This window comes from Otolemur garnettii, unplaced genomic scaffold (assembly GCF_000181295.1).
Source record: "Otolemur garnettii isolate 467f Iridium unplaced genomic scaffold, OtoGar3 scaffold00094, whole genome shotgun sequence".
Lineage (NCBI taxonomy): Eukaryota > Metazoa > Chordata > Mammalia > Primates > Galagidae > Otolemur > Otolemur garnettii.
Genome location: NW_003852489.1, coordinates 6,615,162 through 6,628,701, shown reverse-complemented (window position 1 = coordinate 6,628,701; position 13,540 = coordinate 6,615,162). Strand labels below are relative to the sequence as shown.

At 37.6% G+C, this 13,540-nt stretch overlaps 1 protein-coding gene across 1 annotated transcript in view; it reads right to left on the bottom strand.

The window, feature by feature from the left end:
• The window catches only part of AATF (apoptosis antagonizing transcription factor), a 114,497-nt gene that overhangs the window by 51,927 nt on the left and 49,030 nt on the right, over positions 1 to 13,540 (bottom strand). The window contains exon 8 of the mRNA XM_003795611.3: positions 12,492 to 12,575. Within this exon, the coding sequence (XP_003795659.1) occupies positions 12,492 to 12,575 (84 nt within the window). The remainder of the gene's footprint in view (positions 1 to 12,491; positions 12,576 to 13,540) is intronic.

Below are 13,540 nucleotides of genomic sequence, written 5' to 3'. Positions count from 1 at the left end.
AAAAACATGCATGCTCTCACCCCTTATCTACTTGCAGCTAAACTTACATGCTTTCTCTTCTCTGCTAGCAGGTCAACCCCCTCTACTTGTAGACTCACCAGTAATTCTCACCTTTCTTACAATTTTCAATTTTCAACTGATTGATCTTACAATCAATCAATTTTCCCTCCTCTAATGGATCATTTCCAGGAGCATACAAAACACATCTCCTATTGTAACACAAAATAAAACTTTCTCAAATCTTCCAGCAGCCATCCCATTTCTTTATTCCCTTTATGACAAACCTCCTTAAGAGTTGTCTACTATACTATCTCCAATTTATCTCCTTCCATTCTCTCTTGAACTCACTCCACCAAAACAGTAGCCTGGGCAAAACAGCAAGACTCTGTCAGGAGGAGATGGGAGGGGAGCAAAACGAAACAAAACAAAAAGAAAAAAGACTCACAATATTAAGTCTCCTAATCCATGAACACAGAATAGCTTTCCATTTATTTAGGTCTTTAATTTCTTTCGGCAATGCTTATACTTTTCAATGTACAAGTCTTTCATGTCCTTGGTTAAATGACTTCCATGTTGCTAAAACCAAGGTCAACCCTCTTTCAGTCCTCATTTTACTTGCTGTATCTATAGTATTTGATATAATAGCTTTATTCAGATATAATTACCATAAAATTTACCAACTTAAGTTGTACAATTCCATGGTTTTGTATAGTCACAGAATTGTGCAATCATCACATTTAATTTTAGACTATAACCATCACCAAAGAGAAACCCATTACCCATTAGCTGTCACTCTCCATTTCCCTCCAACATCCACAACCTTAGGCAACCACTAATTCAATTCTTGCCTCTATAGATGAGCCTATTCTAGACATTTCACACATACAGAATCATATAGTATATGGTCTTTTGTGACTAGCTTCTTTTCACTTAGCATAATGATTTCCAGGGTTCATCATGCAGCAGTATGTATTATTAGTATGTTATGCAGTATTCCTTGTTATGGCCTGATAATATTCAATTATATGGATACATAATGTTTTGTTTATCCATTTATCAACTGAAGGACATTTGGGAAGTCTTTATGGCTATTATTAATACTATGACCATTCATGTACAAGTTTGCTTTGTTTAGGTTTTTTTTTAAACAACTGACTTCTGGCTCAGCGCCTGTAGCTAAACAGCTAGGGTGTCAGCCACATACACTGGAGCTAGCAGGTTCAAACCCAGCCTGGGCCTGCCAAACGACAACAACTACAACCGAAAAATAGCCAGGTGTTGTGGCGGGTGCATATAGTCCCAGCTACTTGGGAGGCTGAGGCAAGAGAATCACTTAAGCCTAAGAGTTTGAGGTTGCTGTGAGCTGTGACACCGCAGCACTCTACCAGGTAACATAGTGAAACTGTCTCAAAAAAAAAAAAAAAAACCCTGACTTTTAAGATCCACGTTTACAAGTTCTTGTGTTATATATGCATTCATTTCTCTTGGGTATATAACTAGGAGTAGAATTGCTAGATTATATGGTAATTCTAATGGTTAACGTTTTTCTTTCTTAAGGCAGAGTTTCACTTTGTCACCACCGATAAGAGTGCCATGGTTTAATAGCTCACAGCAACCTCAAACTGTTGAGTTCAAGCCATCCTCTTGCCTTAGCCTCCTGAGTAGCTGAGACTGCAGGCTCCCACCCCAACACCCAGCTATTTTTAGAGGCAGGGTGTCACTCTTGCTCAGGCTGGTCTCGAACTTGTGAGCTTAAGCAATCCACTCACCTCAGCCTCCTAGAGTGCTAAGATTGAGCCACCATACCCGGCCTTATGTTTAACATTTTGGAGGACTGTCAGACTTTCCCACAGAAGCTGTACCATTTGATATTCCCACTAGCAATCTATAAGGGATCCACATTCTCCAAATCTTTGCCAACACTTGCTATCATCTCCTTGCTTATAGCTATACTAGTGGGTGTGAAACGGTATTCACTATGGTTTACTTTGCATTTGTCCAAAAACTAAAGATACTAAGCATCTTTTCCTGTGCTTATTGGTCATTTATATGTCTGCTTTGAGGAATATCTATTTGGATCATTTGTCAATTTTTACTGGGTTATCTTTTACTATAAAAGTTATGAATTCTTTATGGATTCTATATATCATCTCATTATAAGATACATGATTTGCAAGTGTTTTTTCCCATTGTGTGAGTTGTCTTTTTACTTTCCTTGATGGCACCATTTGCAACACAAAACTTTTTAATCTCAATGAAGTCCAATTCATCTATGTTTCTTCTGGAGCTTTTGGTATTACATCTAAGAAACCATTTCCTAACCAAAGGTCATGAAGATTTACTCCTATTTTAATAATTTTAGCTCTTATTTTTTGGTCTATGATCAATTATAAGTTAATTTTTGTGTAGATATGAGGGAAGGCACTATCTTCATTCCTTTGCATGTGTCTATCCAGTTGTCCCAATATCTTTTGTTGAAGACTGTTCTTTTCCCCACAGAACTGTCTAACTTCTGTCAAAATTCAATTCACCATGAAGGTAAGAACTAACTTCTGGACTCCTGATCACATTCCACTGATCTGTATGCCTAGCCTTAGGCCAATACCATAATATTTTGATTACTGCAGCCTTGTAGTTTTGAAATTGGGAAATTTGAATCCTCCAACTTTGTTTTTTTTCCCCAAAAATTCTTGTAGCTAGTCTGTGTCCTTACATTGCCATACAAATTTCAAGATCTGCTTGTCAATTTCTGGAAAAAAAAAAAAAAGGGCAAGAAGGATTCTGAAAGAGATTATGTTGAATCTTCAGATCACTTTGAAGAATGCTGTCATCTTAATATTAAGTCTTCTTCTGGCCAGGTATCATGACTCATACCTGTAATCCTAGCACTCTGGGAGGCTGAGGGAAGAGGATCCCTTGACCTCAAGAGTTCAAGATCAGCCTAAGCAAAAGGCAAGATGCTGTCTCCAATTAAAATAGAAAAATTATCCAGACCTGTGGTGATGCACACCTGTAGTCCCAGATACTTGGAAGGCTGAGGGAGGAGGATTGCTTGAGTCCAGGAGTTTGAGGTTGCTGTGAGCTAGGCTCACATCACGGCACTCTAGCCTGGGCTACAGAGTGAGACTCTGCCTCAAAAACAAACAAACAAACAAAAGCACATAAAAGAACACAACATTAAGTCTTCTAATCCACAAACATGGGATAGCTTCCCATTTATTCAGGTCTTTAATTTCTTTCAGCAATGCTTATAATTTTCAGTGTACTAGTCTTTTATCTCCTTAAATTTATTACTAGGTATTTTCTTCATTTAGATGCTACTGTAAATGTAACTGTTTTCCTAATTTCCTTTTCAGATCACTCACTGCTGGTAAATAGAAACACAAGTAATTTTTGTATACTAATGTTACACTGTACAATGTTGCTGGATTCACTTACTAGCTCTAGTAATTTTTGGTGGTTTCTCTGGTACTTTTTATATCATGTCAAACACAAACAAAAGATAGTTTTACTTCAACTTTTCCAATATGAATATCTTTCTTTCTTTCTTTCTTTTTTTTTTTTTTTTGAGACAGAGCCTCAAGCTGTCCCCCTGGATAGAGTGCAGCGGCATCACAACTCACGGCAACTTCCAACTCCGGGGCTCAAGTGAAATTCCTGCCTACGCCTCCCAAGTAGCTGGGACCACAGGCGCCCGCCACAATGCCTGGCTATTTTTTGGTTGCAGCTGTCATTGTTGTTTGGCAGGCCGGGCTGGATTTGAACCCGCCACCTTAGGTATATGTGGCTGGCGCCTTAGCAGCTTGAGCCACAGGCGCCGAGCCGTGAATATCTTTATTTCTTTTTCTTACGAAATGCCCTGGCTAGAACATTCAGTACAATGCTGAACAGTAATGGTGCTAAATACATGTGCACTCACTCTCACACTAACTGCCTCCTCAACAATTCCACATGAATGTGACAGCTATATCACAAACTTAATAACTAAGTTGTAACCAAAACTGTTAAAGCAAACACAGTTCCACAGAGTAGACAAGGACAATATAACCAAAACTGAGTTCCTGATTTCTTCTCTAAACCATCTTTTCTCAGTTTTTTCCTACTTCAGTAAATAGCAACTTCACCTCTCTAACTGCCAAAACCTTAAAATTCATCCGTCACCATTCTTTTCACATGCCATATATAATCCACCTATAAATATTATCAGCTCAATCTTCAACATACATCTAGAATTCAACCATTTCTCTCCAAAACTACCCCATTCCAAAACTACCCTCATCTCCTTTTACCCACCTTACCCCTTATTCTCTACTGGCTACACTCATGCAGCCATGAGTGACCCTTTTAAAATAACAGTCCAATCATGTTACTTCTCCGTTAGTGGCTTCTCAGTCATGTCAAAGTGATACAGTGGCCTACAAGGTCCCATAGGATCTGGCCTCCCATTACCTCTGACCTCCTCTCCTATAACTCTCTTGCCTACTGCTCCCCAGGGACATTGGCCTCCTTGATGTTCCTGGAACATGCCAGCCTGTGCTTTTGCCTCAGAGTCTTTACATTTGCCATCCCCCTTTGTCCTCACCCTGTTTTCCCCAGACCCTGCATAGCTCTTTCAGTCACTTCCTCAGCTCTCTGCTGAGATATCACCTTATCTCCTGAACAACCTAAATAAAGTCAACATCACTTCCCTGCCCTAGCATTTGCTTTCACCATACCCAGCTATATCATTCTCTACCACATGTATCACAATATCTTTCTCTGTCTCATCCTATCTATAAGCTGGAATTGTTCAAGTAGAAGACTAAGAGACCAGGCTGAGACCTGATACAGGCACTTGAAGACTGGGTGCAGGTGTTAAGGGGCTAATAACCATAGGCAGAACTGGCCTTGACTGGCTTGTGAGCTATCTCTGCTACCTGACATGAACTTTGGATAATTACAGCATCATTTACAGTGTGGTTTAAAAATTTCTCTGCCCTTACAATCACCCTGATAGTCCCAAGACAATCATATGAAGTATGAAAATGGAAGGGAACCTAATTCTAGGAATCACTATAAATTCTTAGTAAAAGCCAACCTCTTGGTCTTGAATATTCCTCCCCTCAGTAGTAGGACTACAAAAGATCTGAAACCCCAACCTCTCAGGGCAGCTGCTCTTCTGGAGCCTGCCTGCTCTCCTCCCTGAAAGTGTACTTTCATTTCCAATAAAGCTTTCACTTGCTTGCCTTGAGTAAGTGGTGAGTCCTGAAATTCTTATCCATGAAGAACACCAAGAACTTAAAAAAACTCCACTCAGAGGCTCTTAACAGAATGAATGCTCACAAGGCATAAACTTCACTTTCTTCTAGTCTCTAACACAGCTCCAAGAGAATTTTCTGTGATGACAGAAACATTCTATATCTGTACTGTCCAATACAGTTTAATTAGCACTTGTGCGCACTTAGCACTTCAAATATGACTAGTGACTAAGGAGCTAAACTTTTCATTCTATTTAAATTAAACAAAATTTAAACTTAAATAACTATAATGTGGCTACTACAATGGATAGCACAGCCTAGAACAGTAGTTAATAAATACATAGTAGATACACAAATATTTGTTAAATGAATGAATGGAAGGGGAAAAAACATGAAGGCTTTTCTTTTAACTTTTTATTACAGAAATTTTCAAACATCCATAAAAGTAGACAATAGCAGAATTGTACCCATCACAAAACTGAAGGCTCTTCTAACCTAAAATAAGTTTCAGTGGATACCAGTACCTCAGTCTGGCTCCCAACAATGACTACATTCTTGGAAAATAGTGAACTTATATTATCCAGGTATCAACTCTTAAGGCCTTTTCTAAGTTACAGAGAAATTACTTTAGGAATTAGATCAGGTATATGTTGAGTGACACACCATATGCTAGTGAATGCTTGAGGCATATTGTGACAAAACGACGAAGAACTATATGTATATTTTTATATCAAGAACCCAATTGCTCTCTTGACCATTTATTTTCTTTCCTAAAATTTTTGTAAAGTCCTACTCTTAATCTTGCAACTACACAGAATTAGGGAGACCTTCACTCATTAAATAATAAAAATTCCTCAGGCAGGAATCTTTGTCTTCTTACCCTTTATAACATCTGACATAATAAATGTTAACTGAATAAAGTTCGTAACTGCATAAGTGATAAATGTGAATTATCAGAGTTCAAATAGATACAGGCACTAGATCTACATTTCCTAAACAGATAATCTGAGATTTGAAAAGGAAACTGTCAAATGGATTTTCAAGTCTGATTTTAGCGTATTTTAATAAATACGCTAAAAAGAAAATCAAACTGAAGCAAGAACACTTGAGGTTCAATGTCCTAACTCACTAACTGGGATGACCTTATACCAGCCATGCACTTCTTCTAGGCTCCAATTTCCTCACTTGTAAGAAGACAATTTGGACTTGATGGTCTCAAAGATGTCATCCAACTATAAAACAATTATGTTTATTCTAGATCCACAATACACACACACACATTTTTGTTGTTGTTGTTTAGACAAGGTAACACTCTGTCATCCAGGCTAGAGTGCCTTGGCCTCAGCCTAGCTCACAGTGACCTCAAACTCCCGGGCTCAAGCAATCCTCAGCCTCCCAAGTACCACACTCTGCTCATTTTTCTATTTTTAGTAGTGATGGGGTCTCACTTCACTGAGGCTGGTTTAGAACTCCTAAGCTCAAAAGATCCTCCCACCTCAGCCTTCCAAAGTGCTAGGATTTAGGCAGGAGCTATTCACCCCAACCTACCCACATTGTTGAAGACGCCCATTAACTTTCTTTCCCTCTCCTTGCCAAATCATTTTCCCTGTAAGTTTTAAGGAATGATACATTAAATACAATCTAACACCAAGATATCACACCTACTTTGGTGAAGTAGCAGTGTGCCCCATTTCTTGAGGAGTGTGAATTCTTCACTTGAGGCTACTAAAATACTGCTAGAATCCCATGTTTAACTTACACTCAAGTCAGCTGGTTTATTATTAGTACACACACAAGCAAAAAGAGGCAATTATGGATATGTATTTGCCTAGTAAACATTCAAGATACCACTTGTGTTTGAAAAAGTTTCTTCAATGGTTCTAAGCCAATTCTTATCTCTTTCTTAGCAGGCCAGCCTCCATGAAATATACCATTTCAGGCTTTGTTCTGAAGTTTTACCTTTGTTTCAATGAAGCAAAAGAAATGAGGGTTAATCATGTGTACCTTATCTTGACACTGTCATTTGATAAAATTTCTGGGTCTTGCATTTAAAACGCAGCTTTTGGCCTCCTGCATAGCCTCCATAATACCAAGCCCAAGCTAGCAATCAAATGCCAATACTGATGCCACATTTGGGTCTAAACCCTAACAGATATACAACTGCAGCAAGGTCAGTAAAGAATGTCTGAAGAAAGTAGTATAAAAACTACCAAGTGACTCAAAATAAAATTCTTACACATGGTACACAAAATAATCTTAGTTGTTAAATCTGGAATTTAATCAGACACTGGTATTTGGTTTGGGTTTTGGCTTTTTAAAATCACCATTACTATGATCACCACAAAAATGAATTAAGTAATTCATACTATAGCTTCAATTATGATTTCAGTTTTAAAACTGAGGGTCTTCATACGTATGTCCTCTCTAAAATCACCATAAAGTTCTTTCTGTAATAAGTTTCATCAAACTTTCAAGAAACACTACCCAAAACGCAAATAATATCAACGTTTTAAAGCAAAACTAAAAAGCAAAACACTGCTCTGAACAGAAGGTATCTATTTTCTAATAACTCATTAATAGGAGCAAGTTCAAATCAAACTTTAAAACATGTTATTAACCTCAACTGAACCACTGGAAAGATAGATTCCAACAGACAGAATATTGTATTGCCATTAACATAAGGATAGCTTCAGACATATCTCTTATTCACACTAAGATCTAAACGCATATGATTAAAGCCATCACATCAACTGTCCATATTAATCACTCAACAATTTAATTAAAGTAAACCGTCTTGTCAGATAGCTTGCCTCTTCTCTATTTCTCAACATTATCGACTTTTAATAGTCCACTGATTTAGTAATTACTTGTTTATGGCATTATCAAATGTCTTGGATACAAAAGTCCAGCATGTAGCAAGGTCAGTTATAGGCATGTCCTGATGGCAAATGAAAGGAGAAATTTAACCCATCAAAGTGGTCATCAGAAGAGCAAAACCTATTACGCCTTTCTCTAGACACTCCAGGCTAGATTCAAAGTGGCAAGACAAACCAGATCAAAACTAAACAGAGCTAGAAGCAACATACAAAATCCTAATGAACTCTCAGAAATCCAGGTATCGATCCATCAACATCTAAGCTCAATTAGTCCTTTCAGAACAAAATACTCCATGAAATGACAAGAAACTAGTTTCAGGTCTGGGATATGAAAAGAATATAATCAGTCACTTTATATAATTTATTGCTAAGTGCAGTCATATCACAATCTTCAGATCGTGTGACAATTAAATACAGATGTACATCCAAGTTCCTATCTCTTAGTTTAGGAGCTGCCACATGACTCATATTCAATAAATGTTGGTCCTTCCCCAATTCTTTAAGAACTAAAGCTTATCAAGTCAATGACCATCTGATAGTTAAAGCAAAACAAAACAAAAACCTTAAATGGTGATACAAACAATACATCTTAAAAGAACTTAATATTATAAAGTAGCAGGTAGGATCATGAAAATGAAAAATCGATACTGAAAACATTCCTGAATGGCTCATCCTGCATGGTCATTTACAATAGTCATGTTTTGTGAAAATTGTGTTTAGGAATGAGCTTTGACAGGAAATAGGCCAAATACAAACTAATTCCATTTGGAAGTAAACCTTGCAATGCAATTCTGCAGCAGGTGAACAGTTTCTCTCATAAAACCTTCACCACCAGCTATACTTCAAGCTTTCAGTAATTCCAGTTTCCAAACAAACCAGTAACAAAAATATAAAGTTAATCTTTTCATTAGAATTGTTAAGTAACAGGAGTTCAATAAATCATTTTCTTTCTAAGGAAAAAAAATTACTTTCTAATATATATTTCTTTTGGTTCTAAGAAAATGAAGCTTATTTATTTACAAACTGAGAACTGCATAATGAAATCTTTTCATGGCTAAAAAATGAAATATTTAAAAAATAAAGATATGGAAAGAACAAGCTTTGTCTAACAAAGTCTTGAGATCAAGGACCAGTGGTACCATTTACCATATGACATTCAGCAAGTTACCTAAATTCTTAGACTCAATTTTTTTTCTTTTCTTTTCTTTTTTTTTTTTTTTGAGACAGAGTTTCACTCTGTGCCCTGGGTGGAGTGCCATTGCATCATAGCTCATAGCAACCGCAAACTCTTTGAGCTCAAGCAATCCTCTTACCTCAGCCTCCCAAGTAGCTGAGACTAGAGGCACCCACCACAACACCTGGCTAATTTTCCTATTTTAAACAGAGATGGGGTCTTGTTCCTGCTCAGGCTGGTCTCAAACTCCTGAACTCAGGCAATTCACCCACCTCAGCCTCCCAGAGTGCTAGCATTACAGGTGTTAGCCACCATGCCTTGTCAGTACTCAATTTCTTATAAGGTTCTTTTCAGCTCTAAAAATGATTTAAGATTATTTATGATAACTGATAGTCTCAATGCCCAAATACACACACATATATGTATATACATACATGCACCTTTATTAATACAAAGTGGTAGTAACTTAAAACTCATTAACAAACAAAAAATGAGAGTGAAAATGAGTGTGTGTGTGGTAGGGGAGGAGCAGTGTCTGACCCCACATCTATTCTCAGTAGTTAGGGCATGCACATAGCTTCAAGACACCTGAATTAACCAACTAAGCCTTTAAACACCTACAATCAAACATTAAAATTCAACGTGGCTATAATCTCTTCCTTACACAACATGGACCCAAAGAGTCTGACTTCAAGTATGGTTTTAAAAAAAAGAGGGAAATATATTATTTTCACCACCTAGTTCTTCCATATGACCACATTAAAAAAAAAACAACCCATAAATGAAAACTCACAGGCCCGTTGTAATATACTGTACCTCTTCTGAATGTAACACTTAGCTTAGGCTTACTATCCTCACAAATAAAGGAAAGCATTTTATGAAGCCAATTTAATTGGGAGGTGACAGAAAACATACAGCCATTTTCTTTAGCCTTATCATTGAATTGGCTTCAGCTCCAATCTCTGGCAAATCCCACTCAACAGAAGAAATTAACCAGGTCAGCAGAACAGGTGCTACCTTATGTCTGTCAAGGGCCTGGCATCACCACAATTACTTGCACACAATGAAGCAGTAATCTTTACAGATCATCTCTCCCAAGAAGTATACAGGGGAGGGAGAGGAAAGCTGAAGGGAGGGGGAAGTTGGAAGGAGGAGGGGCATAGGAAGCAAAGAGAAAAGGCAAGAAAAGAAAATGAATGTGCAGCTGCCTTGCAGCTCAGCAGATGTCGGGATGTGATGTACGAGGCTAGGATAAGCTGTTGTAGCCTGCTGCCAAAGAGGGGTAAGTGATTAAAGCCTGCACAGTTCTAAGCACCATATTTAGAATCTGCGGGGTTTCAAGACTTGCACCCATTCCTTGCTGTGCTGCCAGATGTTGGCAACTGGTCCAGTTCCTACTGACTGTGCATGGATGGCAGCAGTTGGTACAGCAGCAAAGCAATCTGGAATGCTTCCGGAGATGCTGTACATTAACAAGTGTCACCCATCATTCACCTTTACAGAAGGCTGAAACAACTCCAATTTGCTGCCACTTCCCTCTTGGGAAACAGCCAAGATAAAGTTGCGCCTGGCAGCCCCATTTGTTTCACTCAGGTGTTTCAGCTGCCTTGCTGACCTCTATTAGTTTAAGTTTTAATTTAGATTAACCCCAGCACCCCAATTAACCAGCAAGGGGAAAAGCTAAGATGTGACTAGTCATAACTCTGAAATCAGAATTTATCGAAGTTAAAATTATTAATTGAGATGAAGAGCTACTCAAGTAAGGTGATTTCTTTTAAAAAAGACTTACAGGTGCACAAAAAAAAAAAACCTCAGACTAAGGACTGCCCATAGAAAAACTTCTCCCCAGAAATTTGAGTTTATTTTATTAAAACCTATTTAATTTATGATGCACTTTCCATCAAACAGTGTACACTTCAACTAATGAGGACTGGAACACTTTGGATTGTCTCCCATGATCTCACACAATTATATGGCATTAATATCCTATGTCAGGTACTTCCTTAGACACTTCAGCACGAAACAAGAGTTTCCTATTCTTCTGACAAATGGATATAATAAGAGAAGAAAAGGAAAAAAAAATGAAGACCTTTGGCAGGAACAGCTGAGACCACACCAATCCTCTTTCCTATACCTTCTCATTACTTAAGACTCATGGCAATAAATTTATCAAATATTATGGAATGAATAAAAAATTAATAGAAAGTCTTTCTCTTTTCAGGGCAAACCCCAATAGAGAATCACTTATTCTGGCTTCACATGTAACTTTCCTAAGAAGTACCTTCCTTCCTACTTGTATGTATGGCATTGCCATCATGGTTAAACCTTCAACAAGCAGTTGCAAATTCTTTGGCAGAAGTTAACACACTAAAAATTTTACAGAGAAAAAATTATCTTGATAAACAATGGCTCGACAAAAACTGGTGTATCAATGCTGAATAGCATCCTTGCTTCTCCACTAAGATAGAATGGGTACAGTCTAAAGCATATTTCATTAAGAAATAGAACTTATCAAGGGACCCAGGAAGATAGGAAGTTATTTTAGTTCTTAAGAATAGCCCAAATGTTTAGTCTATATTAACAGTCTCTAGTATCATTAAAAAGAGCAGCATTTCAGCCAATAGCAATGTCAGGAAAAGAATTGGGGGACGTTTGTGAAGACTTATTGAGCACTGGACCATATTTCAAATTCTAGCAATTCTGTCTGTCTTCACAGCACTATACTATTATCATTACCAACAGTAGCAGACACTCTCAATACATACTTAACTGATTTGAAGAGGCACAAAAAACATTAAAAACAAAAGGCTTAGTAATCATAGAACCAGAAGTGTAATTCAAGAACTCTGGGATCCCAGACTCCCAGCTCCATGTCACACTCTAACAGTAACAGGACAAGAAACATTTACAAACAACCTACAAAAAGTCTTCCAATATCAGAAACAGCTGAGAAAGAACAAACCACCTCATTCAAAGAAATCTGAAATTATGTTACATATAATTTACACTCAAGTAACCACCAAAAAAGTAGTATATCTGTTTTCATTTCAAAAGGTAAACAGAAGAACAGCAACAAATACTGAATAATTCTGGAGTTCTTCTGACTCTATTCTTTCAAAATAAGTTACCTTTTGTTGTTCGGAGAATTCTCTCTCTTATTTTAAAATGCTAAAACGAAAGAATAAAAAAAAAAAAAAATCACACCTGGTGGTAAAAGTCATCATCATCAAAGATTTCTTCATCCAAGTCCTTCAGATGAGCATTGGCAGGGGCCTGAGGAAGGATTTCCTATATCAACAAAAAGTAAGCAAAGAGGGGATCCCAATGAGGTTATCAAAGAAACATAGCTACTACCCACAGTATGTGTTAAGAGTCAAAGCACTGTTTTCCTTAAAATATAAAAAGGTCTCAAAATTAGAAAACACAACAGTCCAACAGAAAAATAGGCAAAAATATTAACGGACAGTAGACAAAAAAGAAAACCCACAAATAATCATATAAAAATATGCTTAGGCTGGGAACAGTGGCTCACACCTATAAATCTAATATTCAAGGAGGCCAAGGCTTGAGTTCAAGAGTTTGAGACTAGCCTGAGCAAGATCCTGTCTCTACTAAAAATAGAAAGAAAAATAAGATTAGCCAGGCACTGTGGCAGGCACCTATAGTCCCAGCTACTCAGAAGGCTGAGGTAGGATGATGGCTTGAACCTAGGAGTTTGAGGTTGCTGTGAGCTAGGCTAATGCCAAGGTACTCTAGCCTGGAGCAAGAGAGTCAAACTCTTGTCTCCCCCTGCCCCTCAAAAAAGTGTGTGTGTGTGTGTGTGTATGTTTAACTCTAATAAAATACATGCAAATTAACATGAGAGGATGTCATTTTTCACCTCTAAGACTGGCAACACGAGACTAAAGAACATAGTTAGAAGGATTGAAAATTCATGCAGTCTTTTTGGAGGCAATCTGGCAACATCTATCAGGATTTGGCGTATGTTCTTTGATTTAACATTTCCACATCAAGAAATCTATCTGGGCAGTGCCTGTGGCTCAAGGAGTAGGGCACCGGCCATATATACCGGGGGTAGTAGATTCGAATCCAGCCCCGGCTAAAAACTACAAAAAAAGAAGAAATCTGTCCATATGTTCACAAAAACACACAAATATATTTCTTGTAGCACTGTTTCTAAAACTGGAGACAACATAAATATCTATTGTTTGAATTATAGTACACATCCATATTATTAAGAAAAATGAAGGCTC